At 48.4% G+C, this 26,807-nt stretch overlaps 1 protein-coding gene across 1 annotated transcript in view; it reads left to right on the top strand.

Annotated features, from left to right (window-relative positions):
* LOC119180282 (meteorin-like protein) overlaps window positions 1–24,756 on the top strand; it is a 74,645-nt gene extending 49,889 nt beyond the window's left edge. The window contains exons 4-5 of the mRNA XM_037431436.2: window positions 3,422–3,478; window positions 22,428–24,756. Of these exons, the coding sequence (XP_037287333.2) occupies window positions 3,422–3,478; window positions 22,428–22,741 (371 nt within the window). The 3' untranslated portion in view covers window positions 22,742–24,756. The remainder of the gene's footprint in view (window positions 1–3,421; window positions 3,479–22,427) is intronic.
* Window positions 24,757–26,807: the final 2,051 nt, after the last annotated feature.

Here is a 26,807-nt window from a genome sequence, read left to right as displayed (position 1 = left end):
TTTCGCGCCTTGCGTCTTTTCATCTGGCCACTCACGTCATCGTGTCGTCACCGCCCCTTCGACGAAAAACTGAAATGAATGTTTTCTGCTTCCGCCTTCAGCATGTTTCATCTGCATTTTCGTTTCTCATCAGTATCATCTTCTGCACTCACGATACAGTTGTCTTCTATAGCTGCAACTATCTACTGCAGTCTTTCTTTTTCATCTGCTGCTGTTTTCTCCATTCTTCGTCCGCAGTCTTTCCAGCTTGGAGCAACGACAGTTATAGCGCGAGAACAGAACGAAGACAAAGAGACTGTCGTCGTTCTTTTCTCGCGCTATAACTATCGTCATGTCATACCAACTAGCCCAAACTGCCACACTTCTAAGCTTGGAGCGGTTCGAGTAGACGCATTCGCAGACCTCTGCTTGCACTTGTACTCGTCTTCATGCCATGTGCACTTTTCCCTGGTCGTTGTTTTTTTTTTATTTCAGAATGTGTAAGCTGTGTATAAATAAGGTATCGCAGTAACTATAGGCACGCGCAATATTAATATCGTCTGCGGCCCCCATAAGCGTGTTTTTTTTTATTGGGAACGCATTGTGTGTCAGTAAGCTTTAGATAAAGTAGAGTAACACGATACTTAAGTCGTCTGCTGTCCCATTTGTTGGTTGACCAGAAGGTTTTTTTTTCCATTGGGAATGTGTTACGCAACAGCCAACCTTAAAGTAGGAGACAAAGACTTCCGGAAGAGCTGATGCAGAAGACGAACTCATAATACTAATCCTCTGCCGTTGCGCAGTAATCCACCTTGAAACAGGTGCAACAGACGAAAACATTTTGTCTATTCTGCTTTTCACGCGTTACCTTACAGGCGAAGGCTTGTAGAACAGTCAAAGCTGGCAGACACCCGTCCCACGTGTTGCCAAAAAAATCAGTGTATTTTATTTTTATTTTGTATTGCGTATTCGTGAAGCTAAACAGGTGCAAGAACTGAAGACTTCTGGTACAACCAAACCAGACGACGAACACACAAAAATAATCGTCTGCTTCCTCGCATATTGCCAGAAGTGCTGTTCATTAGGAGCGCGTTACGCAGTAACCAAGCTTGAAACAGGTGTAACAGACGAAAACGTCCCGTCTTATGCTGCACGTGTGCGTTATACGTTGGCCGAAGACCTGACAGGAAGAAAACTTCGTGACCCGGTGACGGTGCCACTACGGAGGGGAAGTTTGAACACGATCGAACGTGGGTCCTTTAAAAAAAAAAAAACATTAAGAACCGTGAAAAAGAAAAAGAGAAGCTAGCGCGCTAGAGAAAGCGAACTGGGGGGCAGTGATGCGTGCTGTGTCCGTTATAGAGAAACCGAAAACTGGTTCCCCTTCGGCGGTTCACGCTCGCCCGCCCGCCGCGCTTCAAGACGCCGCACACGGCGTCCCGATTCGTGAAGTCCCTGGACGCGGCGCCGGCTTGCGTGCGAGGTCAACCGGTGTATGGCGCATGAAAAATCGAACGAGAGCCAGCTCGCGCGGGTCGTCCGGAATCGAGGTCGACCATCGGCTCGGTCGGCACGTTCGGCCCGAAGCCGGTGGAACGCGGCTGCAAGCCATAGTTAACTGTTGGCTTGTCGTCCCTATAGTCTTGTCCTTCCGCAGTATCGTCTGCTGCACTCGCGAAAGTTGTCCTTCTGCTTTTATATATCGCTTGCTGTTGTCTTCTGCTGCCGTATTCTCCATCTTTCGTCTGAAGTTTTGTCGTCTGCTGCGTCACGCGAGTGTGGTCTTCTGCTTTCGTACTAAACGTCGTCTGCTGTCTTTATTTTTGTCTGCTGTCGTCTTCTGCCTATTTCATCTGAAGTTGTGTCGTCTGCTGCATCAAGCGAGAGTGGTCTTCTGCTTTCATACTGTATATCGTCTGCTGTCTTTATTTTCGTCTGCTGTCGTCTTCTGCATATTTCATCTGAAGTTTTGTCATTTGCTGCACCTCGCGACAGTGGCCTCCGGCTTTTTGTACGTCGTCTTTAGTTTTTATATCCGTCTGCTGTCGTCTTCAGCATTTCGATCCACAGTTTTGTCGTTTTGCAGTATCGTCTTTCCGCGCACTCACGATAGTTCTATTCTGCTTTTGCTACCCTTTTCTTTTTTTTTCTTCGGATATATATGCAGTTGTCTGAGACTTTCGTTTGTAGTATTTTTTTTATTTTCGTCGATTCGCCTGCTTCGGGTATATATGAGGACACCTTCTTCGTCTTCCGAGGTCATTCTTTATGTCATTCCCGACGTCTCACCGTTGCGATCGATCTAAACACGTCGAACACCATTCAGTTTTAGAACAAGATTGAAACCTTGTTTGTTTGTTCATTTGTTTATAAGAAGCTTTGTTTGGCTCGTCTATGGCTTTCACTGCGGCAGACTTTCACCTCGTATTGACCTTCTGCTTCTTTCGTGTCGTCTGCAACGCTTTCAGATGAGCGTCTGCTTCGAATACTAAGCCGCTAAGCCGTCGTCTTCCGTGTATATTGTATTTATTTTTCTCACCACGCGCTCTTTCCTGTCTATTATGCAGCAGTGATCCACTACTCGCAACCAACATGTTTCTTACATGCGGCTCATTTAATTTTCCCTCCGTTTTTGCTTCTGCAATACGTTATAACCCGTCTCGCTTATCCTTGCATAACTCATGTGTTGTGGCCGGCTTTAGCGATTTGCGTCCTATATTGTATTTCTGGTGCGTCCGTCTGGCTTCGTGTTCGTCGTAATAGGGGAATGTACCACGTGCCTTCTTTCGAGTGTCGTCTGCTCGCGGAATTCTATTATATTTTTTTTCGTCTGCAATGCCGAAATGCCAGAGTTTACTGCCTCCGCACAGAAATAAAATTACCATCCTTGGTGATCCACAGGCACTCAGCATGGTACACTCCCATGAAAGTAGTGTGTTTGCAGAAAAATGGTCGTTCCTGTTCACGAGCTGTTTCGTATCGGGCTCTATTTATAGAAAGGGAAAGCGGCCCCGAAGAGAAACTCGTGACGGATCTATTTGGGGTCAAACAACGCACTCCATTCGAGTTCGATATCGCTGTTGCAGAGAAAGCCTTCTGCCCGCGTGACCAGTGTTTCTATTTTCTTCTGTTTTATGTTTATGCTGTTATCTTCGTGTCGTATAAGAAGTAAAGATAGCAGTATGGGGGGCAAAACGGACTGAATGATGGTGGAGGGGTGACAGATAAAGTTTTGTAGAATGCCGCAAAAATTATTTGGAAGGTCCCTATTTATCATTTTGGGTCTTCCTCCTGTAGCACTTATGCACTGTGCCATGACATCGCAATCAACTTCAACTTCCTGACACCCGCTAAATCTAGAAATAATTATGCTGGTCTGTGTGAGACGGATTCTTTATATTGTCTGACTGTAATCATTATTTTTTTTTTCTATCTTTTGCAGAATGCAGGCCATGCACCGACAGGGAACTGCTGCATCACTACTGCTCCAGTGATTTCGGTGAGTGGGTCAATTTCGTCTCGTCCACGAAACGCTTAAACTGTCGGCATCGATTCGAACGCCGTCAAACTCGAAACTATATACACTTCAGTGCATTAATCATTGAGTTCTTCATGCTCAGCTCCATTTGCTGCCAAGCTGTTTTTATAAAGCGGCTTTATTCACGTGCTCAAAGACAAGAGAAGGGCTCCCGTGTTTTTAGGTAGAGAGATGATATACGGAGCTAACACGTCGTATATTTTCCGCGTAATTTCATGTCACACATTCACTGAGTCAATCAGTCAACGACAGTGTCTGCTCGTAAACGGGACTTTGATGTGAGTACTTCCACTTGTGGTAAGCAACCCCCCCCCCTTTTTTTTTTGTAACATAGTGACAGCCCGAAAGAAAATAAAGAGGAGGAATTCACCAATGGTCTTACATTCTAAATACATACAATACTGAAGCAGTCCACGCTGCTTTTTATTCACCTAAATAAAAGCCCTAGCCCTTGTATGTAATGTCCCTCACCGAATCGTTCCTTTAAGGCAATGTATTGAACTGAATATTGCCTGTGGCTGTAGTTTGCCATCTGCTACGCTAATGATTAGCAGGGCTTATATATTTCTCTTACTATAAAGACCAAATGGCAATGAATGCTATGTCATTCCAAAACGCCTTCTTGTGTAGAGTTGCTGGCCGACTTTAGTTCGCGAGCTAACCGAACAAAAAATAAATAAAAAAGTCACAGCATATCCACGGAGTGAATGATGATGAGTGAGCCGAAGCATCCATCAGCCCTTCCGTGCTTCCGTCCGTCCGTCCGTGCGTCCATCAATGTCCCCATCCGTCTACCCATGCGTCCATCTGTCCATCCGTCTTCTGGTCTGTCTGTCTGTCTGTCTGTCCGTCCGAGCGTCCACCTAGTGAACACTCCAAGTACCACCATCTCTCATCCCCTGTGGCACATACCCGCTCCACGTGTCCATCCATCCGTCCGTCCGTCTGCTAGTCTGTCTGTCTGTCTGTCCGTCCATGCGTTCGTCCGTGCGTCCATCTAGTGAACACTCCAAGTACCGCCATCTCCCATCTCGCATCCCGGTGGCTACGTACGACAACGACGTAGGATGGACAGACCCACGCCTTAAGGAGCTTCGCCCCTAAAACTAAAGCTGCTCAAAAAAAGCAGCACTGGTTTTGTGGACGCACACCCTGTGTCATACCCGCTTCAAAGAAATCGACAATCTAGATGGGAGCCGACAGATGGAAACAACGTAGTGGGATAATAAGGGTAAACAGTGGACGTGCCTCAGACGGGCTGGCCAACGTTTCGATAGGACCTATCTTTTTCAAAGGCCGAAAAGATATAGGTCCTCCTATCGAAACGTCGGCCAGCCAGTCTGAGGCACTTTTACTGTTCACCCTGATTTTACGGCTTCAAAGAAGGCATATTAAATCGTTTATTTCCAAAGATGTCGACTGTCTTCGTTGCAATGTCTTTCACCAAAAGGTCGTAATGTATATATTAGATTACCCCAAGTTCATGGACGCAAGCTTTAGTGCTATTCTTTAGTGCCATTCCACACAGTACTTGACTTTCCGAAGGACCCCGGCGCTCGTTAAAGGAGTGGGCGTCTGCAGTAGCATAAGGGGCAAGCAGACGACACCTCGCGCATTAAGTTTTCGTCTGCCTTTTAACGAGATTTCTCGCGGAGACGAGGTTACGACCACCCTTGTCATACCCGCGCAGTCTCGCAGATTAAAGTAAAAGTAGAAGTCGCGAATGAAAACACACAGCAACAACGCGAAGTGTCAAGATGAAGGTCTTGCGGGGCTAAAGACCCGCGTTCGCGGTTCGCGAAGTCTTGTTTACGACGTCTCGAAAGTTCCCCGCTTGCCGCGCCACCGCGCGGCCGGTGTCTGCATTTCCCACAGTGTCCCTTTTCAGATTGTGATGAGAAAAAGAGAGTGAGAGCAGCGACACGGATTGGGAGAGGTTGAGACGTTGAGCAGACGACACAAAACAAGTAGCAGACGACACGCGCGTGCGATGCAGATGAAAAAAAAAAAAAAACGTTGAAGTACTCACAGGGGGAGAAGGAAGACGCACTTGAAACGCATGAGCGCGATGATAAGCCATAGCGGTACAAAACAGAAAGATAGCTAAACAAACAGAAAGATAGCTTAAACATAAAAAGAAGTCATTAAGAAACGCTGGGAGTCGCATCGTCATGGGGATGCTTGCTCCCTCGTTCCACTGCGCGCAGAGATTCATGTCTCCGTGAGGGCGAAGCAAATAGAAAAAGTAAAGCAGTTCTGTCTTATGGGTCTGCACCCTGTGTTCACGCTCGCGGTCTCACGCTCCCGCCGGTTAGCACGCTCCGTTGTCACCAGAGGGCGCCAGTATATATATATATATATATATATATATATATATATATATATATATATATATATATATATATATATATATATATATATATATATATATATATATATAATGAGATAGAAGAAGTGCAGGGCACCGTAGCACCAAAGAGGTTTCATATACAAGTACGCACAACTGGAAGCATAAGCGCCATCAAGCGGTCGGGCACTGCGAACCACCGGCATGGTGGCGTGGTGGCGCTAACGGCTTCGTGGGTTGGCTTGGCCAGGGGCTAAAAATAAGACGCGAGCCTCGTTTTTCGCCCCCTTAAAGCACACGGCAAGCAGGCAAGCATCAGGTCGCTATTTGGTACGGGGGTGCAAAAATCTCAAGTCTCGCTTTCGCTCTGTCAAGCCAGTGTTAGGGGTGGGTGGTATAGTGAGCGCAAAAAGAAAAAAGACGGCTGGATATGAGGCGAACGCGAGTTATCTGTAACAGGGCCGCCCTGTGGACAGATGCGACGCAGCCCCCCGAAAAAGCGCCCCCTCACCGTGGTTTACCGCGCACTTTTGGCCCGAGATGGGGGACACAAATTGTCTGTTGGCGGGGACGGTCGACAACAACCGAAAAAAAATAATAACAACAAGTCCTGCACTGTGACCCTCTTCCATTTCCATGTTGCGTGCACGCGCAGCATTATCGGAGTCGCCCCCTCCCCACTTCTCTTTCTTTCTCAAAAGGCCGGTGCGTGGGAAGATGACATTGCCGACGAAGGCGGGCAATCTGAGATGCCATATTGTTTCTGTTCGACTAAAACCACGCGTCGTCTGCTTTTGTTGGGCAGTTTTTCGTCTGCTACATGTGCATTAGACAAAAAAAAAAGCGGCAAAAAAAATACGAGCCTCCTGTTTCACGCACTTGTGGCTTTCGTCTCTCGATCGATGACTCTGGAACGCATTAGCCAGAATAGCATTACGTGTTATGCCATCACGTCGAGAGATGCCTAGCGGCCATTTGCTGTTGCAGTTGCTCCCATGTGAACCTTATCCCCATAGCGTAAACGTTATGACAGTGAACGAGGGAGGTTCGAGCAAATGAGTCAAAAGTCACCGAAAAGCTTCTCTTGTGACAGCGAGCCTACAGGTGTCGAGCGTTCGTCGTGCTGACTGCCTACAGTACCACCGTAATAACCAAAGTTGAGTAATTAACATGTAAACGTGCAATTTTCGAGGACCCCCCCCCCCTCAACAACTCTCATAAGAGGATTGAAGACATATCACCTGTTAAGATTATCCTAGTCTATTGGGTCTGCCAGAGTATGTACTGTGGATGACCGCTGCAGTGTAAATGCAGAAGGGGTTAGAGACTGTTAGACAGTTAGTAGACGCGGAGTAGTGACGCAAGGGAAGTTGGCCACGTTACTGGACGAATCAGAGCCAAAGGGGCAACACCGATACAATTGAATGCGCAGTTCACAGTCCCGCCTGCTAAAATGCTCTCGCATTCGCAAGACGCTCGCGAAGTACGTGCTTACTTCAGCGCCACGTACTGCATACTTCAGTATTACTGTTTACTTCAACGTTACGGTTACTTCAACATCACATTACTACAGAACCACTGTTTACTGCTGTGTCACTCTTTACTAATGTCATTTGTTACTTCAACGCCGCCAAGGTTACTTCAGTGTCACATCTTACATTAGTATCGCTTCTTCAACGTCACGGTAACTTCAGTGTCACATCTTACTTCAACATCACTGCTTACTGCAGTGTCACTTGTTACTTCAACGCCACTGGTACTGCAGTGTGACATTGTATACATTAGTATCGCCTCTTCAACGCCACGGTTTCTTCGGTATCACATTTTACTTCAGCATCACTGTTTACTGCAACGTCACTTTTTACTTCAACGCCTTCGCTTACTTCCACCTGACTTCTTTCTTGAACACCACCGCTTACTTCAACGTCACTGGCATTGCACGTCGAGCGAGCGTTCTTATATCTATCTTATATCGTTCTTACATCGAGAGTTCTTGTATCTATCCAACGCCTCCTAGATTTCCCGTGCCTGCCGGATTATCGGCGGTCACTTGGAAAGCGGCGGTCGTCGGAACTACGGTGGTGGCGCCACTAAATTAGGGGTGTCTTCAAATAGGTTTTTACGTTTTTGGAGCTTATATGCAACAAAAATAACGTTAAAAGTTTTAAAAAGGCGTAAGCGTAAGTATAATTAACCCTACGTAAGTGACGCCGTCATTCAACAAGCAACATTTTTTAATACAAGGCATCCTCTGGAATTAGTAGCAAACGCCAAAATAGCCGATCTCAAAGACCAAGTACAGAGACCCTTATTCCTACGTAGGTAGCGCCGCCATAGATGACCGGTGTTTCGCGTTCATCCGGCAGGCACGGGAAATCTAGGATGCGTTGATCTATCTAATATGGGTCGCTTCATGAAATCTTCGTATACATTCACTCAGGGTCACAGCGCGAGCGTGCGTACACACTTGCAAGCGTGTGTACACTAGATACACCCCGCTCCCGCGGCTCTCGTGTAGCCGCGTACGCACACTTCTTGCGACCGCAGCGCCCTCCTCCATCCCGCGCCCTCTTTTCTTGGAACAACCACGGAGCGTGGGGCTTAGACGCGGTTTTTTTTGTTCGTGAGAACCGAGCCGAACAAAGTGATCCACGAATCTCTCTTCGCTCTCGCTCCTCTACAGTCTCTTGTAAGCTCTGGGCAAGCTCCGAAAACGTCTTGCGTAATAACGAACGCCGTGCGACTGCGACGCCGTCTAGCAGCGGCAAGATAGCGCGGAGTGTTTGTGTTTCGGCGCCGGACTTCCGTGACATTCGCTTTGTATATGCTTGTGTGCGCGTGTGGGAGTTTGGTTTCTCAGGACTGTCGTCTCATTAGAACCGTGCGAGCTGGTGGGAACGTAGGATCGTTCCTATATTCTTTTTTTCCCCCTCGCTTTTCTGGTGTTGCGTTTCGCAACATTCATTGTCCAAAGCTTGTCTCCAAAGCGATGGTGCACGCACAGGGAAATCAAATAAGCAGTTTAGAATTACCCTAATGAGGTCTTAGTTTAGGATTAAGCTGTCACCCTGGCAACAGTGAGGAACACCTTAGAAACATCGTATACGCATTAACAAGAATGTATTTAAGCGCTGACTGGTCGAAAGTAATTTGGAAAGCTCATGTGCGGTTGATGCTTTCGCGGGCATTGTCTACACCCGTAGTGTTTACATATTGCCAAGATTCCAACTAAGAATTAACCTCTCTGATGTGACAAAAGACCACAAGCCAAGAAGGGGTAGAGTGGGACAGTAGCACAGATAAGTTTAGAAGAACTAATCAGGCGTTATATATTTATAGCAAACGCGCAAGGGTGAGCGAGAAAATTACGTGGACAGATGAGATAAAGATGTTTACGGGTATAACGTATACCAGCAGGAAGCAGAAGACTGGACTGATTGGCGGAACATGCCATAAGAGAGGCATTGGCCCTGAAGCAGGCGTGGTCAGGCTGATGATGATGATGCTGATGAATTATGCATTCACCCTCCTTAGTTAGTGTTAGCTAGCTAATAGCCATATTGTCCGCATAAGAAAAAGGCAAGGAATAGTCAAACAGGCTCAATCAGTAGCCTTACTGTCTTCAGATTAATTCGTACACACATATATATATATATATATATATATATATATATATATATATATATATATATATATATATATATACGCAACATGAATTGCTATCTTATCAATATACAAACGCGTGAAATGCCTCGTTGTTTGCTAATGTTGGATATTGTTTAATTACGCCCGCATCGTTAAACTGCCTAAGGCACTGTTATAAGAAGATCTCGCTGGTTAGCTTAAAAGTGCCGTCGCCGCAGAATTTGACAGCGGTGCAGATTCCCACCACTTCGATTATCGCCTCTATTCCCAGCAATGATCCCTTGAACGCCGCTTAGCGGTTCACACGAAAGATCGTATGTAGTCGTCATGCAGAACGCTTAGTATGTACACTTTATGCTTGCACTATTCTTGTAAGCGACGGCCTCAGGCTGCCATGCGGCGCTGTATACGCACTCATCTTCTTCAGCGTGTCCCTCGCATTCTGTCAGCGTTCGTTAAACAGAGGCGCGGTCCACTTCCGAGTGAAAGTGTTCATCTTCTTAGAGTAAAGAAGAGGCCCGAAAAGATGGTGCGACGAGGAGGGGGACGGGTGGGTGGTGGGAGAAACAAAGAATCCAGAAGTGCGGTTTAATTTCTGAGATCGCCGTCGACGTCATCTTCCCATGTCCTCTCTCACACAGGCTTTCGAGATACCAGAACACTCGTGCACGGAGCTGTTGCAAAGGAGCGCATGATCGAAACAAGACACCGGCAGCATCATGCCGCCCACACAGCGCACGACACACGCGCCGCCTATGTGTATAGTCTTCCCCGCGCAACAAGTTCCCACACCTCCTGTTTCTCTCTCTCTGTTTCTCATACCCATAGTGCACGTCACTGGCTTCTACGATTCGCACACTTTGTGTACACATAGCCTGTTCCTCCTTTCTTTTATATCTCCTACGCTTTGGTACTATAGCACTTGCTTGTATGACGCGCGAAGTCGACGTAATGTATACAAGCCTCTGGTATGCCATGGTATAACTGTACGCTCATCTGCTGCCGCGTGTGGCCTAGTCTGGCAGTCCTTTCCCACAGATTTCCTCCACTACGCTGCTCTTCAAACCACTCCGAGCTCTGTGTATCTTTTTTGAGAGCGTGGGGTTCTTTTGTTTCACGTTTGTACATCGCGCAATGGAAGAATAAGCAGGCGCAGCGTGCGAGCGTGCACTCCCGTCTTGTTTAAAAAAACCGTGCGACCCTCCGGGCTGCTCTGGTGTGCGCTTGGTGGAATGCTTGCGACCCTGCCGTTGTCCTTTTCCTTCCGTTCGACCTTGGCCGAACACTATACTATCGCGTTCGTGAAACCGAGTGGTCCTAGCGAGCGTGTCCTTGACTCGTTTTTTTGTTTCTTTTCTGTGGCTCGGGCGTTGGCCAGTGGTGCTGTTGGGCTTGGGGCGAGGCGGAGCTCACGGAATGCGGTCACCGCGAACATGAGTTGAAGATATGTGTGCCAGTTGCCTCGAAACAAGGCTTAGCTTGCCCCTCTTTAAAAAAACTGCAGAGTCTTTGTATTGCGTCTAGTGTTCTATCGACGTGCATGGTGACAGAAGAGATTCATCTGGAACGTTTTTTCAATGCTCTATGGTGGGGCGGAGTTTGGGAGCGTCTGGTCAGTACGATCATGCTTCCACTGAGAAAAGGTTATCGCCAAAGCTCGACTGAAATTTGAAGGAGGGAATTAAGAAGCAGGAGAGGAAGGAAAGGCAAGGATGTTAACCACTCTAGAAGGAATGGTATGCTACCCTACACATTGAAGAACTGACCACTGTGCTAATGGAAGTTATTGGTATTGTTTGTTCTGTGCGAAAGAAGGAGAATGGATCGGCGGCTCGTTATCTTTGGTCTCGCAAAGGTTGTGGGTTCGTCTCTAGCTGCGGTGGCAAGTTGCCTTTGATCCATCTCAATTTATTTTTTGCATTTATACCACAACCATTACACTACGGTTAAGGGGCTACAAATAGCGTCCCCGATATACCTACATTGACTTCCACTGTCGGTTGGTTTCATCAGGGTTGTACTACCAGAGTCTCACCGGAGATATGTGGAAAGTTATGCATACTTTATTTCAACTAATTGCACCTCACTGTAGCGCGTAATGGGATCTAACCGTGCTTGATTGAAAAGAGACACGTGAACTGCACAGAAGTCGCCTCGTCGGAAACTTGCCCCGCCGTGGTGGTCTAGAGGCTAAAATGCTCGGCTGCTGACCCACAGGTCGCGGGATCGAATCCCGGCTGCGGCGGCTGCATTTCCGACGGAGGCGGAAATGTAGGCCCGTGTACTCAGATTTGGGTGCACGTTAAAGAACCCCAGGTGGCCAAAATTTCCGGAGCCCTCAACTACGGCGTCTCTCATATTCATATGGTGGTTTTAGGACGTTAAACCCCACAAATCAATCAATCATCGGAAACTTGTCAATGACATTGTTGATGAGAACTGTGCTTGCAATGTTGACAAAGCTCAGCAGGTGTAGCTTTTCACTCGCTCGTCAAAATTAAAATGTGCATGGTTCGACAAATGGAAGCCGGCACGACAGTCGTAAGAGAGTTTATTTGCGCATTTTCGTGGCTGGCTCTGGCGACCCTTCGTTAAATTCGAACATGTACCGACTGTTGTGCGCCTCCAATCCCTAAAAAATAATTTAGACAGGCTGTACACTGTCTAAATTATTAACGCAATTTATAGAATATCTAAATCTCCTTTTGTTAAAAAGAGCACCAAGACGTAGTTTCCGAGAAAACGTCGTACTCAAAGTACTTTGTCTCGTACGTGGTTACTTCGTCCGAGACATGGGAACGAGCGTTTTTTTTTTAATTGACTAGATTGCATCCTTTGAACTGTGCTGCGTCGTGACATTTGTCATTGATTTCTATTAACTCTCACCGAGTCACAAAGTGCGACGTTTCAAAGCACCGAGAGGAGTCGTGGTTAGTCGTAGCCGTAGGCCCAGCCCCCCTTCGCTTATAAGTAACGACCGCGTAGCACTGCCGACGCAACCAGCGGCTGAATTCCTCTCCGACGAACCTTTAAAATTGCTCGCTGCGTCCTTCCAATGCAGAATCCATAAATCTCAGGCGAAGCACTATCACAGCGCAAGGGCATATCGCACCACGCCAGCCATGTTGCCCTCTCCCCGCCCACCTGCTAAATAAGCGTGCGACCTTTCTGGCCGCCACAACAGGTGCGGCCGGGCACGCGAAACAGGTGACCGACGCCGGCGCGCTTGGTTGGTGGTGGTGGTGGTTTGTGGACGACGATCGCGGGAAATCTCGTTCCCCGATCACGATTCCGCGCGGCACACGCGCCGTGTCGGCTCCGCTCGGCTCAAGATGGCTAGCCCGGGCGCGTGCCTGATTGCACTCACCCTTTCTCAGGCCTCCTTGCTAAATGCGAGGGTGCTGACCTCTGGCGGCGGCACAGCTGACCGACGCGAGGCCGCATCATGAGTGGCGTTTAAGTGTCCCGTCAAAGCCGCACCACGCTCTTCGGCCCACACAAAAGCTACTCCCCCCCTTCCCTTTCGCAATGCCTAGCAGCCCATCTTACTACACGCCCCAATGCAAATCGCACTGTCCTGAGAAGAACAACTCCGAAAGATCCCGAGCGAGAAACATCACGGCGCCGCCTGCCGGCGAGTATCGGCGATACGTAGGTGCGCGCGCGTGTGCGAGCTGGAGACGAAACGCAATAAAAACCGACGGCGAAATGCAAAAAGGAAGACCACTCGCTGAGCAGACGACGACGGAACAAGATGCATGCAGACGAGAGAGAAAATCCGCCCTGCGGAAACAGACGACGCAAGCAGACGACGACGCGTGCCGACCAGCGTTGCCAGGCTGGAAACCGGTTCGGGGCCAGATTAGGCCTAAGCGCGAGCGAATCAAGCAAAAATAAAGATTGTGCGGGGCGAAGTCTTGGGAGGCTCTGAGCTTGCAGCCAGACTGGCGTCGTCCCTTGGTTTTCCTTGCTTCGTTTGGTGGCTTGGGTTGAGTTTGTGGAGTCGGCGTATGGAGCTAGCGGTCGGTGTGCCGGAGGTCACGTGGCGTGGCTTGTGGAGTTCGGGGAGGAGGGTTGGGTTTGAGATCAAGGGTCAGCCGGCAGCGCGACTTTCAAAACGTCACGAATCGCGCCGCAGGTGGCGAGGTGGTTGGTTGGTTGATTCTTCCTTTGCTCGCGAGTGTTCCTTTTGTTTTGTTTCTTTTTTGAGCGAGCCTTGGCGGTGGTCGTTTAAAGAGGATGCATGCATGTAGTGGTCGTCTCGTGCGCGTGCGCGTCTCGGATCCGACGGTGCGGAAATGAAGAGGGAACGCCCCCGGACAAGGGTCTTGCCTTCGCGAAGTTATACACTAAATCCACCGAGCAAAAAAAGGAGAGAACTTTTGGGAGGGTGATCGTGTAAGCGTAGGCACGAAATCTCGCCAGTCCAGATGGTAAACATGGTACGCCCATAAGCAACCCACCGCGGCGGAAGGGAAATCATTCTGGCTTGCACATCACTCTTTCTTTTTACCCCATGGTTTTGCAACCACCGCCTTCAACCGTCCTTTACCTTTCCCTTCTTTATGCGCACTCGAAAGTCAAGCCGGTGATGCTTCATGCCACGCTTGTTGTCATGTGACCGCTTGCAGAGTTTTTCATGTGTGCATCGTTCTTATTTTTCTTTTCATAATCGAATATCCTGTAGTGGGGGCTCAGCGGGATGCGCATGCATATATAGATGACCAGAAAAGCCGCTGCAGTGCTTTGTAGGATTAAGAAGACGTCGGTTTTCCGAGTATTCACGAAGGAGTACACAGTCAGCTTTCAGCCGTCGACAGTAATGATCAAGAAGGCTGTGATGATCAGCTTTGCAGTGTTATGCTGTAATTGTTATGCTAAGATATCAAGGCAACTAGGGAAGAAGTTGAGGATCCCTCAGCATGCAATGGGACGAAAAGCGGTATATACGTTGAGAGATCGAGGGATCGCAGAATGGGTCAGGGAACAAACAATGATAGCGGTCGGGTATTTCAGTCGATAGCTAGTCAAATAGACCAGGGCTGGCCACGTGATACGTGGGACGGACAACCGGCGGGCAGGAAGAGCAACAGAGGGGTTACCAAGGGATGGGGAACGCACTTTAGAAAGGCAGAGAGTTATGATGCTCTGGGGGATAAGATGGCACCAGCTTACACAGGACATAGAGTAAACTGGATATTATTGGAAGAGACCTTCGTCCGGCAGTGCACTAAAACGGACCAAGAAGGATGATGGCTTCACATCGGGCATGCAGTGTACAACATTGGCGTTGGTTTTCGTCGCTAGTAATCAATCGACTATTTGTGGCGTGGTATTTTAAAGTGCCATACATTACAGTGCACTCTGACGCACGAACAACAACGACAAACACAAAGACAAGCGCTTGTCTTCGAGCGCACTGCAAGATATTACGAATCTTCACAAACTAGGCCCCAATCGAAAACCTTGTTGCAATTCGAAAACTCAACAGCTCCGAAGGACTATTCGCTAACACAAAACGGTATAGAGTGTTGTTGTTTGCGGTCCTCTTTACTGATGTTCACAAAGTCCCAACTTAACTCTTTGACGTTGTGTTTCCTTGCTAGCTACTCGAGCTGCGGGTTCTCCTGCTGCAATTTTGTCGCCACACTCTTACGAAAAATCAGCAAGAACACCTGTTTCTCTCAACCTTTTGTTGCCATCTGCAGAATGCCTTATTGGGATCCCCCAAACGATTAGCGTGAATTATTTCGATAAGTGTTCGTCTGCCGAACACCAAGGAACGATTCACTCCGTCAAAAGGGTGAACGTCAATTATTAAACATTTCTGCATTTATGCTGGATCCCATCTCACGCATTTCAATGATCGAAGGGAGCAACGTTCTCAGCACCCGACATGCGCATTCTGCTTTCGCAGTCCGGAATTTCGCATCCGTTTCGACTTGGCGGATTTTGTCATGCATATTCCGCATAAGCCAGGAAGTCGACATGCTCTCTTTCCTCGGCGAATTCATTAAGTACGAAATGTATATCGGTGCTACCCCACAGTCTGTGCAAAACACACCCTGCAACGCCGCCAGTTCGTGTTCCTAGATCTAAATGGTAACTAAAAACGAAAGAGGTTCCAGGAGCTCGCGCCAGGTCAACCGAAACGCGATGACTGAGTCCACGCGAACATGGCGAGTGACACGCCCTTGATTAGTCCGCTTGCTCGGCGCTTATGCAACGAGCGGTCCCGTACGTGGTTGAACGGGCTGGGCAGGTCCTACGGATCGCACGCCGCGTGCCAGCCAGCTTACGCAGCGGAAAACGTCCGCGTATACGCTTACGGTTCGTAGAAAACCATGAGGTGCATGCCCGCTCATCATCACCCCGGTCGCATCGGTGTGGCAGCCCTCGCCATATGGTGCGAGCCTGCCTATAGCTATCCGTCCCACGTTGGGTGCATCCAACGGCTCAGCCTTTACGTTGTGGTTGTGCTGTCACACACACACACGAAGTTCGTGCGCTACAGTTCTGCCGCAGTGTAGCAGCATTGCACCACCGTGACCCGCAGCTTTACGCAAGGATGCAGACGAACTTCGTGTGTCACGCCACCGCCGTACAATACTAAAAAAATGACGCACACAAGCCAGGGAAATTTGTTTACTTTCACATCCATTTGAAATTTGTTTTTGCAGCTCGATCGGGGCATGCTTTTTCTCCTTGGCAGTAACGGCCGTTTACCTTGAATTAGGCACGCAGCCAGGATTTTCAGGGGCGAAACTTCTTAGGGTGGGATCGTTCCCTCCTGTGTAGTAGTAGTAGTAGTAGTAGTAGTAGTAGTAGTAGTAGTAGTAGTAGTAGTAGTAGTAGTAGTATGACGACTCAGTTGTAACGAGGTTTATTGGCCGTGTGTTCGGCAGCGAACAAGCGCCACGGACCCGAAGATGATGCGCGTGTACAAAGGCGATGATTACTGTCGGCCAGAACAGGTGATAATGATTGACTGCTGTCCAGATGAGGATGAAGCGCGTAGTAGTAGTAGTAGTAGTAGTAGTAGTAGTAGTAGTAGTAGTAGTAGTAGTAGTAGTAGTAGTAGCCACTTCAAGTTTATGAATTGCTCAATAGATGACATCGCGTGTATGTGTACTTTTAAATAATATCGCTAGATGGCGTCAGTGATTTCCATAGAATCGGCGATGTTGTGTTGTTGACGGACCGATCGATGGACGCTTTGCTCCACTCATCATTCACTCCGTGGATATGCTGTGAATTTTTTCCGACTGCGTGGACACTTGTTGAATGTCCTGAGAAACACCTATTTTCATTATTGATTTCGACAAAACACCCGCGAATTCGTAGGGGCAGTAGGGGGCTTCACTTTATAGGTGGGCTAAATCACCCCCACCTCCCGGCTATGGCCCTGCCTTGAATGAGTACCTCTTCATTAATACTTGACTCGGGCTGTATTGTCGGATAACCCTGCAAAAGAGAAACCAAAAAAGAAACAGATAGCTGGTCTGTGTATCGTAGTTCGACTCCTTTAGGGGAGTTATTGAAACTTAACACGTTAACTCCTATGTGCGGGCGTAAATGCGCAGTTTTTTACTCTCTTTGAAAGGGTGTACAGCCTCCATATAGATATGGAGTCAGTGGTCTCTGCTCTCACTGCAGCCTCTGACGGTGGCAGTTTGCCCTCTCACTTGGGAAATGAGTTTTGAACGTTCAGTTTATCAAAACTCAAGCTCGTCGTCGTATACTTCTCGTGTCATTATTAGGAGTACATTCGATTCCTTGTTCATGATTCTTCTCGCTCTCTTGTGTGATATTATGAAGCTTGAACAATGTGAGCGAGCAGATGGAGTCACTATGCGGAACAAATAGCTTTCTAAACACTGGCGAAGCGTCTCAAACAGACCGGCGATCGAATTTGGAGGTTTAAGAGCACGGGGTCACACGGCACGCGGCGATTGAGTGTCAGAACTGGTAGGACCACGTAAGCTCTATTTCTCAATATAGACAATACGAACCTCTCATTCACCCATCGCCTGCCTCCATTTTATGGAGGGTTTGAAGAGTGCCGTCGCATATCGTACAACTATTTGCATTTCACTTAGCTCCACCGCTCGAAGCACGTTTCTGCCGCGGAGTTTTATCTATACCGGTGCCAGTGGAGGCCCATCAACGCCGAAGAAAGCAGCGAAAGCAACCACCACCGAGGTTTTCGCGCCCTTCTTGAGTTGTACTTATTCGAATCATTACTATATTTGTGTTTTTCTTTCCTTTGCTGGGATGCCTATTCTCGACGCACTACGTCCTCCACATCCTGAGGCGTGTCCCGCTCATGACATTCCTCGAAGAGATGTGCGCATGTACGATGCCGCAGTGCAAACGGGCGTTGCCTTGTGCACTCTCCAATGTAGAGAACACACACACTCAGTCGTAAAGTACAGACCGTACGCCTGCGCGCGCGCTTCGAAAAACTGCGCCCCCGCCCAAGATCACCGTCGCCGTCGTCAACAGCAAATAGCGGCCGCGCACGCGCCATCTTACGCCCTCGCGAACAAACACAGACATACAAAAAAGAAAGAAGCATGGCCGACAGACGTCACGCAGTTTTGCCCTCCCATCACGTACTCGCACTCGCTTTGGCGCGGGTCTGCACAAAAGGACTCAAAAACGGTGATGTGTGGGGGGGGGGGGAGGGGGGAGACAACGCACGGCCGGGTTCTTCGGAGCAACTTTGGAGACAGATTCGGGGGGGAGACAACGCACGGCCGGGTTCTTCGGAGCAACTTTGGAGACAGATTCGAAAGATTCGCTCGCAGGATTTCAAGCTGGACGGTTGTGCCCTCGCGATCTCCGACTTCAGCGTAGCTCCCGCCGACTGGTTCGCCCTCCGCGGTCTCCTGATGCCGTGTAGCTCTCGCATTGTGGCACCCCGCCCTTGGACTGCTTCGACCGGATCCCCACTTTCCTATCTCCTTCTTTTTCCTCTCGTTGGCTGTCTTCTTCTGCTTCTACTTTCCTTCTATCCTTTTTATCCCTCCTTAACCCCACCCCTATAAGGCACTGCGCCGTGTCGCCTGAAGGCAGACAGAAATTAGGTGCCTTTTTCCTCTTCATTGTAACCACTACCACCACCACAGATTCGAAACCCCCTACCTTTTTCTCTTCGCTGGACTGCAAATAACGCGCAGCTAAAGGAAATAAAAAGCTTGCTTGGAAAGGGGCGCCGCCTAGCGGTGAACCGCCGCCCCGCCGCCGCTGCCGAGCACCGGCCTGCATACATACACAGCCGGCGTCGTCTGCTCGAGGTTTTGTGTGTCTGTTTTTCGTCTGCTCGGCGACGAACGAGTCCGTCTGCTCGGGTGGCCAGACGGGCGTACGCTCGAAGCAACAATGCCCGAGACCTGTTGGGGGTTCGCCTGCTCGCGCACCAATGCTCAAGGGAGAAGAAGAGGGCGTTTTTTTCTTCGGGGCGGCGTCTTCAAAACCCGCGCCGTCATTATGGAACCACTATATATGCGGCCCGAAAGTAGTCTGCCCGCAACTTCGGCCCGTTTCATTTTGTTGCTGTTCTTTTTCCGGGTTTATCATTTTGGAGGAACTGGTGTTTGGAATGAACGGCCCCGCATTCACGGCCAACCCTGCAACAACCGTCGAGGCGAAAAAGAAGTGGAGCGCCGCTGGCGTGTCGATGACTCCGTTGAAGAAACTGAAAAATTATAGGCCCCGTCACGTGTGTGTTTGGCCTTCGATCGTTGGCATGACTTCGCATGTGCAGTCTCACCAATAGGTTAGTCGAAGAATGTGTGTCTGGCCCAACATAAGGGTACATATATCGAGCTTATCCAAGAAAGTGGAACGCGCACTAAGGAATACGTGTCAGGAGAGTTGTGCAATGTTTACGCGAACGCAAGGTGGCGGCCTTCTTGTTGTGGCAGTCTGTTATTCGTCCTCCCCATCTCACACTGGTTCTCGCTACAACGAATTTATGACGTTTGTCTCCTCCCCTCTCTCTCGCCCTTTCACGCATGCTCACTTGTTATTAAAGTGCGAAGCGCTTAGCTGAATTTACTCCTGCTGTCCACCGTCTCATTCCAAACCACAAGCAACTGCAGTCAAACAACTTCAAACCACGAACAACTCGGACTGAGAAACCCAATATAAGGAAATTTCGGATATAGGGAAGAAAACTAATGTTTCGCCACTGGTTAGGCCCAGTGTGCGTGCATGCATCCATAACCTGACACCGCCACAGTCAGTAAGCCTCGATACTGTGACCTCGCATGTAACGAAATTTCGGATATAGGGAAATCAAATAGATTTGTGTCAGTTCTATAGCAATTTTAATGTGAGTTCGAATATGCCCAACTGTCACGCTCTCGAAAGAGAGTAGCAGCGTTATAAATAAATAAATAACGAATGTGATTCATGTCAGGCGCGACTTTATTGAGCGAGTTTGCATTGTGCACTAATGCAACCTTTTTACAGAAAAAAATGGCGCGCAGCAGACGACAGGAAGAAGTATCAAAGTAAATAAAAGCGAATAGGTGGGAGCAGACGAGACTAATGCGTGTGGAAATCTCCTTACGGAAGACACGTCCAGACATGCGTCTGCGGAATGTCTTTTTACTCGCCATCCGCGCACGTTCACTAAATCCCTCCTTTATGATTTAGAGGCCCTTTATACTACCCGCCCACCTGCCTGACCCATTCACGAGACGGAAGGGGAAGGAGAGCATACGTCGACGGTATGGCTCAACTCGCATCTTTTATTGAAAACGGAAACCTCCCGAGCAACAAAAACTGGCTGGCCCGAGTGCAGGGTTGTGTTCGCTGACCCGTGCAGAGACGCGACATCTTTTCCCGCTTCGGCGCGGCCACGTTGCTCCAGTTTCTCAACGACGGGCGCGGTTTGGTGTCGATACTACAATACGTGGACTTCCTAAAGATACCTAGTGTGGCCAGCTAAGTAGGTAAACTAAAAAAGCGAAACCTCGGCTGTAGTAAATGCTAGAGCGGAGTGCAAGCAGAGACGATATAGGTTCGGCGACCGCGGAAACTGGCGAGGAACTTTGCTATTTAGCCCGAAAACCCTGACGAACCATTGTTGCCATGCTCGCCGTTAGAAAGTGTGTTCCTCCATCCCAATATTCCTAGATATATATGTATACATAAAAAGGAAGCGGGGGGGGGAGGGTTCATGCCCCGACGAGCCCACGTCTTATGGTCCGTGAGGAATGGTGCATGAAGCGCGCACAGTCTGGAGGGATTAAGGGTCCGAACCATGAAAAGACCTCTGGTCAGAGTACGAAGGCGCCGTCTGGCGGAGAGGGGAGGTAGTGTACGGGAAAGTAGCGATGTTCAACTTGCCCCCACGATGTCCAACAGAGAGCCGTTCAAAGTCGCCAAGGTGTGGGGGTCAAGAAGCAACGCTCTGGCTTCGCGGACATGGCCAGGAGACGATCTTTTCACGCTGTTAACATTCTCCACTCTCCTCAGTCATGGGGCCCCCTTCCTTTCCCGCATGCCCCCTGGTGATGGCAGTTGGGCACACAATGAGAGCAGAGCGTTCTTCTTTCTCCGTCAAGGCTATGGCGCGAAGCTTTTAGAAGAAACCCGGGGGACCGAAGACACACTCGAATCTCAGTGCAAACGCCGTTGGACCGAAAATGTCTGTTGACAGAATACGGCTGGTCGGATTAGCGCTCGAGCCGCCACATTGCCTTTGAAGGAGAAGACCTAGCCATTCTGGACATGCCGCCGCTCCGTTTTCTTCTTCTTCTCTGCGTTTACTTACCTACGGCTTGACGCGCCCCTCTTTTCGTGCTCGTGACGATGAAGGTGGATGCACGCCTTTCACTTTCCGGAGGGCCTCTTCTTCACAGGCTTTTGTAGATTGAACTCTCGTGGCTGTCTTGGAAAGTCCGCGGCTCGTGTTCTTCCGGAAGGTATACCTTTGGGGTGCGACCAGCACAATGCCCAATAGGGAACGAAGGCAGAGTGTGACATCTAGTGGTTCGGCCAGCCGCGCTGCTTTGCATATCCACAATAGAGATATATCGGAGCGGGTATTGAGAGGACCCACCTGAATTGTCGTTCGTAAGGTCGTCAGCTTTTTTATCTCACGACAACGAAAATACGTGACGAAGTGGTTGGTTCACGCGGTTCATTGTTGACAAGGGCAGCGAAGCGGTCGTTTGGCTGTCCAGGTTATCCAGCCTGGCCCGGTTCGATGATTAAAGCTCTTTTGTGGCCTCTCGAACGTGCTCTAAAGAGTATTTCGAGGGTAAACTTTTTATTGAACTATATACAGCGGTAAGCATCGAATGCAGACGTGTTTGGTTTCACTAGAGCCCCATGTCACTCCCCTTACTTTTTTAAATATTTCTTCGTGATGTAGTTGTCCTCTGTTGTCTGTACACTGTCATCGCTCCGCTGGGCATGCGCCTAAAGAAGAAACTGCAGGTCGTGATATTCAGACTATTCCACGACTACCGCTTCTACGAGAATCTTGTGAATGCACTTATAATGCTGGTGAGCAGCAGCGCAAGCGAATACAGAGAAGAATGTCAGATTGAACTATGCACTGATAGTTTGTCTGCTTGCATGAGGAATTGTACTTTTGCATATGACAAAACCGCTCCGTGCAATGCGTGTACAGTGTGTTGTGTCTTGATTGCTTGTCATCTCCGAAGTGTGCGCCGTGCGAATTAGTGTAATCAAAGTATTGGCTTTCTTTTGTATATACACCATACTGTCAAATCGTACGTATGCTCATAGTGACGTACGTACATATGGCGCTCTGAACATATGCTCACAGCAGTGTTTTTTTTTTTAGGAAGTGGAAGGCTGTTAATTTTCCGTTTGCATGCTCTGCATTGAAATTACTAACTGGCGTTTCTATTTTTTGTTTTATCTTATCTGCAGTTGCGGAAGGAGTGGTGTCTTCCCTAAGGCACATGCATCGGCGTGACGTCACCGAGATCATGGTGTCTGCGTCGCGCGTCCACAGGGACTCAATCGAAGAACCCGCCTTTCTGCCCGGCAATGACAGGAAAATGGCGGCCGTGCTGCAGCGCCCCCTGAAGTGCGGCACCCGTGCCGGGCGCGGCCATTTCTTGTTCATCGGCGTGCGTATGCTGGGAAAGCCTACGATGCGCTGCGCGCCCAGACTGCAATACTGGAGAAAGCTGAGGGACCGTGCCATCAAAGATGGGACGAGTATGTGCACTCTGCTCTGATCTGCAGCTGATCGTGCCAAAAGGAATCACAGAACTGTTTCGTCACCGTCTATATAGCGTCTTGCTGCATACTTCATTAGCCAAGCCAAGCACTCCTTGCGGAAATTACTGGAGGTGTCGTTGCAGTGCACTAACAGAGTACACTGTACACTCTTCTAGTACACTATAGTTTCGTCTGCTTCTCTGCGTCGATGACGACAGCGTTTCGGAAGTGGCGTGTGCTTTTCGAACGTTTCCAAAACAAAAGCCGTGGTCTGCTTCAAGAACGTCAACGACAGAGTCTTCCGGATATGGCCCTTACATTTCGAAAGCCTTCGATGAAAGCTCGTGAAGGGGAACACAACAGCGAAAAATTTTGGATGTGTCTGAGTTTTCGAACGGCTGAATGTGGTCTCTTCGGGGCTTTGAACAACGAAGGGGGAAATGTGAGAAAGACGACGACACGTGTTGTTTCAGCTTCTTGGTGATTTATGGACACCCATTTATGGACACCCAGAATGTTACAAAGCAGGACGTGCATCCGAGTTGTGAGTGCGGGTGTGATTGTTGCGACGATTTGAAAAGTCTATGCCTAATGAATGTATTTACGTGCATGATATAGAAAGTACAATAATTAATTGTTTTGCAAGAGCACTGGCAGAAAGTGAAAACGGCGCACCTCTGTGTGCGTGAGCCTGGGGCATGGTAAACCGAGTGACCCTTCAGCCCTCCGTTCCGTACTACGGTATTTCTAGGCTCGAAGCCTCTAGTATTCGCAGTCTCTGCCCAGTCACTCCGTGCGTGAACTCAGTGATCGGTGTGCCGTGGACGATTCTTGAGGCCACACTGCCCGTTGCGCGGAAGCCACTGATTCGTTGTGATGGCACCAGGAAAGTCCACGAAGAATAACCTTATAGATTGTTTGTCATAGCCCTGTTGTCTCTATAGAGCTAGGACAACTGCTTCAAGCTGCTTCTCCGATTTGATGTGACCTAGCCATGTCCCTTAAACAGATACATATTCTGGGAAAGTGGCGGCGCCCTCATTCGGCAACCGGGTCTCGCGTCAGAGTGCACACGACCTCAGTGATCGGCTCCGGCAGCGCGCAGTCGGAGCTGATCGCGGAGGCTGTGCTGTCCAGCTATAACTTTAAAAAAAGAACCGTGCAGTGAGTTATGCTTTGACGATCAACAAAACGGAATCGCCCGCCAAACAGGCTCGTAACAACAGTATAAGTTGGCATTAAGCTTACACTGAAAGCCGCACTGTTTTTGCAAGTAAAATAAGCCCAGTTTCTGCCATGAATATCACCCGATGCATACCAGTGCCAAAGGTGCAACTTTCAAGTGTTCAAGAGTGCCAGATTTCAACCGCCCCCCCCCTTTTTTTTTTACGGAAATAGCAGCACAGGGGAACACAAAAGTGCAATGTCAGCGTGTAAATATAGTAAACTATATATATACACGTGTTTCTGTAAATATCACCAGGTCAGTAGGCGAGAACACGAAAGTTGGAAAGGCGTGTACAGAGCCGTGGATGTACAGGAAATTATATTTGATTTTTGTTTGTTTTGTGGCAATTTTAGCCCTTTACTAATAACGCCGCGCCTTAGCAATTTTTAGCTGATCTCCCATTGTTTTGCTGTACTAGAAAGGAAATGAAGTTTGTGGCAAGTTTAGTGGAGTGTGTTTGGCTTCTGTCTGAAATAACGTACGCTTGTCGCTTACTGTGTTAATTAGCCGTGTGCACAATTCTCCAGTCGCCTATTATCGGGACCAACCTTGCATTACGTTTGGATCTAGTACAACATGTCGATCGTGTTTGATTGGGTGCCTGAACTTTCGTCACAGCGCATGCAAAATCAAGCCTGTGACGCCTCGAGATGTTCAAGGACGACAAAAAAGCCAGCGAATATCAAAAACCAAGCCAGATTACGCTTGTTCCGCATGTGTTGCCTTTGTAGATACTGAAGAGCATGTACAGCGCTGTGTATCATACTGTAGATAGCCCAGAATAAAGTACGTGTTGTTGCAGAATGGCTGTGGCATTTTTTTTACGTGCGACGTTTTGTGCGCATCTGTGTACAGTCTGCAGCATTATAAACGCTGTTATGACTTGTTTCCGTGGAAGATGATTGGTACAGAAAAAAAACTGGCAGCATATATATCTACGTTCTGCGCTACAAATGTCATTAAAAGACGATAGTTTTCTGCCAGCCAAGCGACCATTTTGTTTTGCTTTGCCAGAGAGAGTGCCTGCTCTATGCTGAATCGGCCGTATCTTGTTTGCAATATTAAAATAGAGAAGGCGCTGCGCGGGTATGAATGCCATCTGGCAGTGCCGTCAAGAAACATAAGCTTGTGCAGTGCCCAGGGTTGCTTCCAGGTGGCAGCACCATATCGTTGGCAGAGCAGCGCTTTTTCTCGCACACCGCCACATTTTCAGCGCAGCGTAAGAAACACTAGGGTATTTAGAAGTCTATGTATTTTCGAGGAAATGAATACACCACCTAATACCTATTGATGTTGCGCCTCAGATATGCGTAATATTAGGTTTTTGATAGTAGACAATGTTCGCAAGTATAAACGCAGCCTCCAGTTCAATGTGGCTGGGCACTGAGCAAGTGCTTAAACTTTGGCCAGGTGGCTGAATCGTGTGGCAACAGACAAATTTTTGGGCGTTCAAGCATCCTAAGCAAGACTACTGTATTAAAAAAGGTAAATGATTCTATCATCGAGCTGACACCGCACAAGAGCACTGCTGCATTGGCGTAGACCGTATACTCTTTCCGCTTTCTCATAACGTCGCTTCTGTCTACCGAGCTCCGCAGTAATGACTTTCGTTACGAATCTTCCCGTCTCTTGCGTGTCTGAATTCCTGGTACAAACGTCTGGTTTTACGCACCGCTATTTAACTCGTCCCATTTACATCGGGAGCGTGGCCGAGTAAGAACCTCTGCTATGCGCAGACTGTAATCAGTTTGGACATAAACTTCACCTAACATATACATAACTATACCTAGGAATCTGCCCGTATTCTGTCGCGAACTGCCGGCATATGTAGGACTGTTCTCAAAAACTTTAAGGCTTAAGTAAGACACAAAAGTGACAGTGTTAAAGAGCTCGTTTAGCATATAGTTTCCGAGTCAGTTTGGACATAAACTTCACATAACATATACATAACTATACCTAGGATTCTGCTCGTATTCTGTCGCGAACTGCCGTCATATATAGGACTGTTCTCGAAAACTTAAAGGCTTAAGTAAGGTACCAAAGTGACAGTGTCAAAGAGCTCGTTTAGCATATAGTTTCCGAGTCAGTTTGGACATAAACTTCACATAACATATACATAACTATACCTAGGATTCTGCTCGTATTCTGTCGCGAACTGCCGTCATATATAGGACTGTTCTCGAAAACTTAAAGGCTTAAGTAAGGTACCAAAGTGACAGTGTCAAAGAGCTCGTTTAGCATACTGTTTCCGGTGTCGGTGGCGTCGTTGGTTGTGAGCGGAAAGACATCTCGTCCACAATAAAATAATCGATCGAGAATATATTCGGTTGGAGTGAGAATCAAACTTGGGCAGTCTGCGTTGCAATTCCATTGCTTGAAAATGCTTCGAAAAAACAATGTATGAATCACGCAGTCAAAGGAGTCTCCTTAACGCATGCAATATCACGCGGCAGAAGCATAGGATCGCGTCAGGCATCAAAGCACGTGAATTGCTCTACGAGTGGGGTTTTTAAGGGCGCACCCGTCACAAAATTCCAACACACAATCATGATCAGCTGCAAAAGCGTCCCAAAAGTGAGCAGCTGTGCAGATTCGCGTGTTGCCCTACAGCCTTGTACTGGGCCCATCGCCAATTCACGAAAAATGACGTAGCAATTTTATCGTTTGTTTTATTTGTTCCCTCTTTGTGCCAAAATAACCGTATTCTGTTAAAAACAGAGCAATCACCTTTTCTTTTTACCCTGCATAGTCCTCAATTGCTCGCTTACATTACCCGCCGGATACTTCGCCCATCTCCCTTAGTGGGTAAGCGCCACAACAAAGGAACAAGCAAGCAAGCAGACTGAACTTGCAGT

This window comes from Rhipicephalus microplus, chromosome 7 (genome assembly GCF_043290135.1).
Source record: "Rhipicephalus microplus isolate Deutch F79 chromosome 7, USDA_Rmic, whole genome shotgun sequence".
NCBI classification, from domain to species: domain Eukaryota; kingdom Metazoa; phylum Arthropoda; class Arachnida; order Ixodida; family Ixodidae; genus Rhipicephalus; species Rhipicephalus microplus.
The sequence above is the reverse complement of the archived record's forward strand: the minus strand, read 5'-3'. Positions and strand labels throughout refer to the sequence as shown.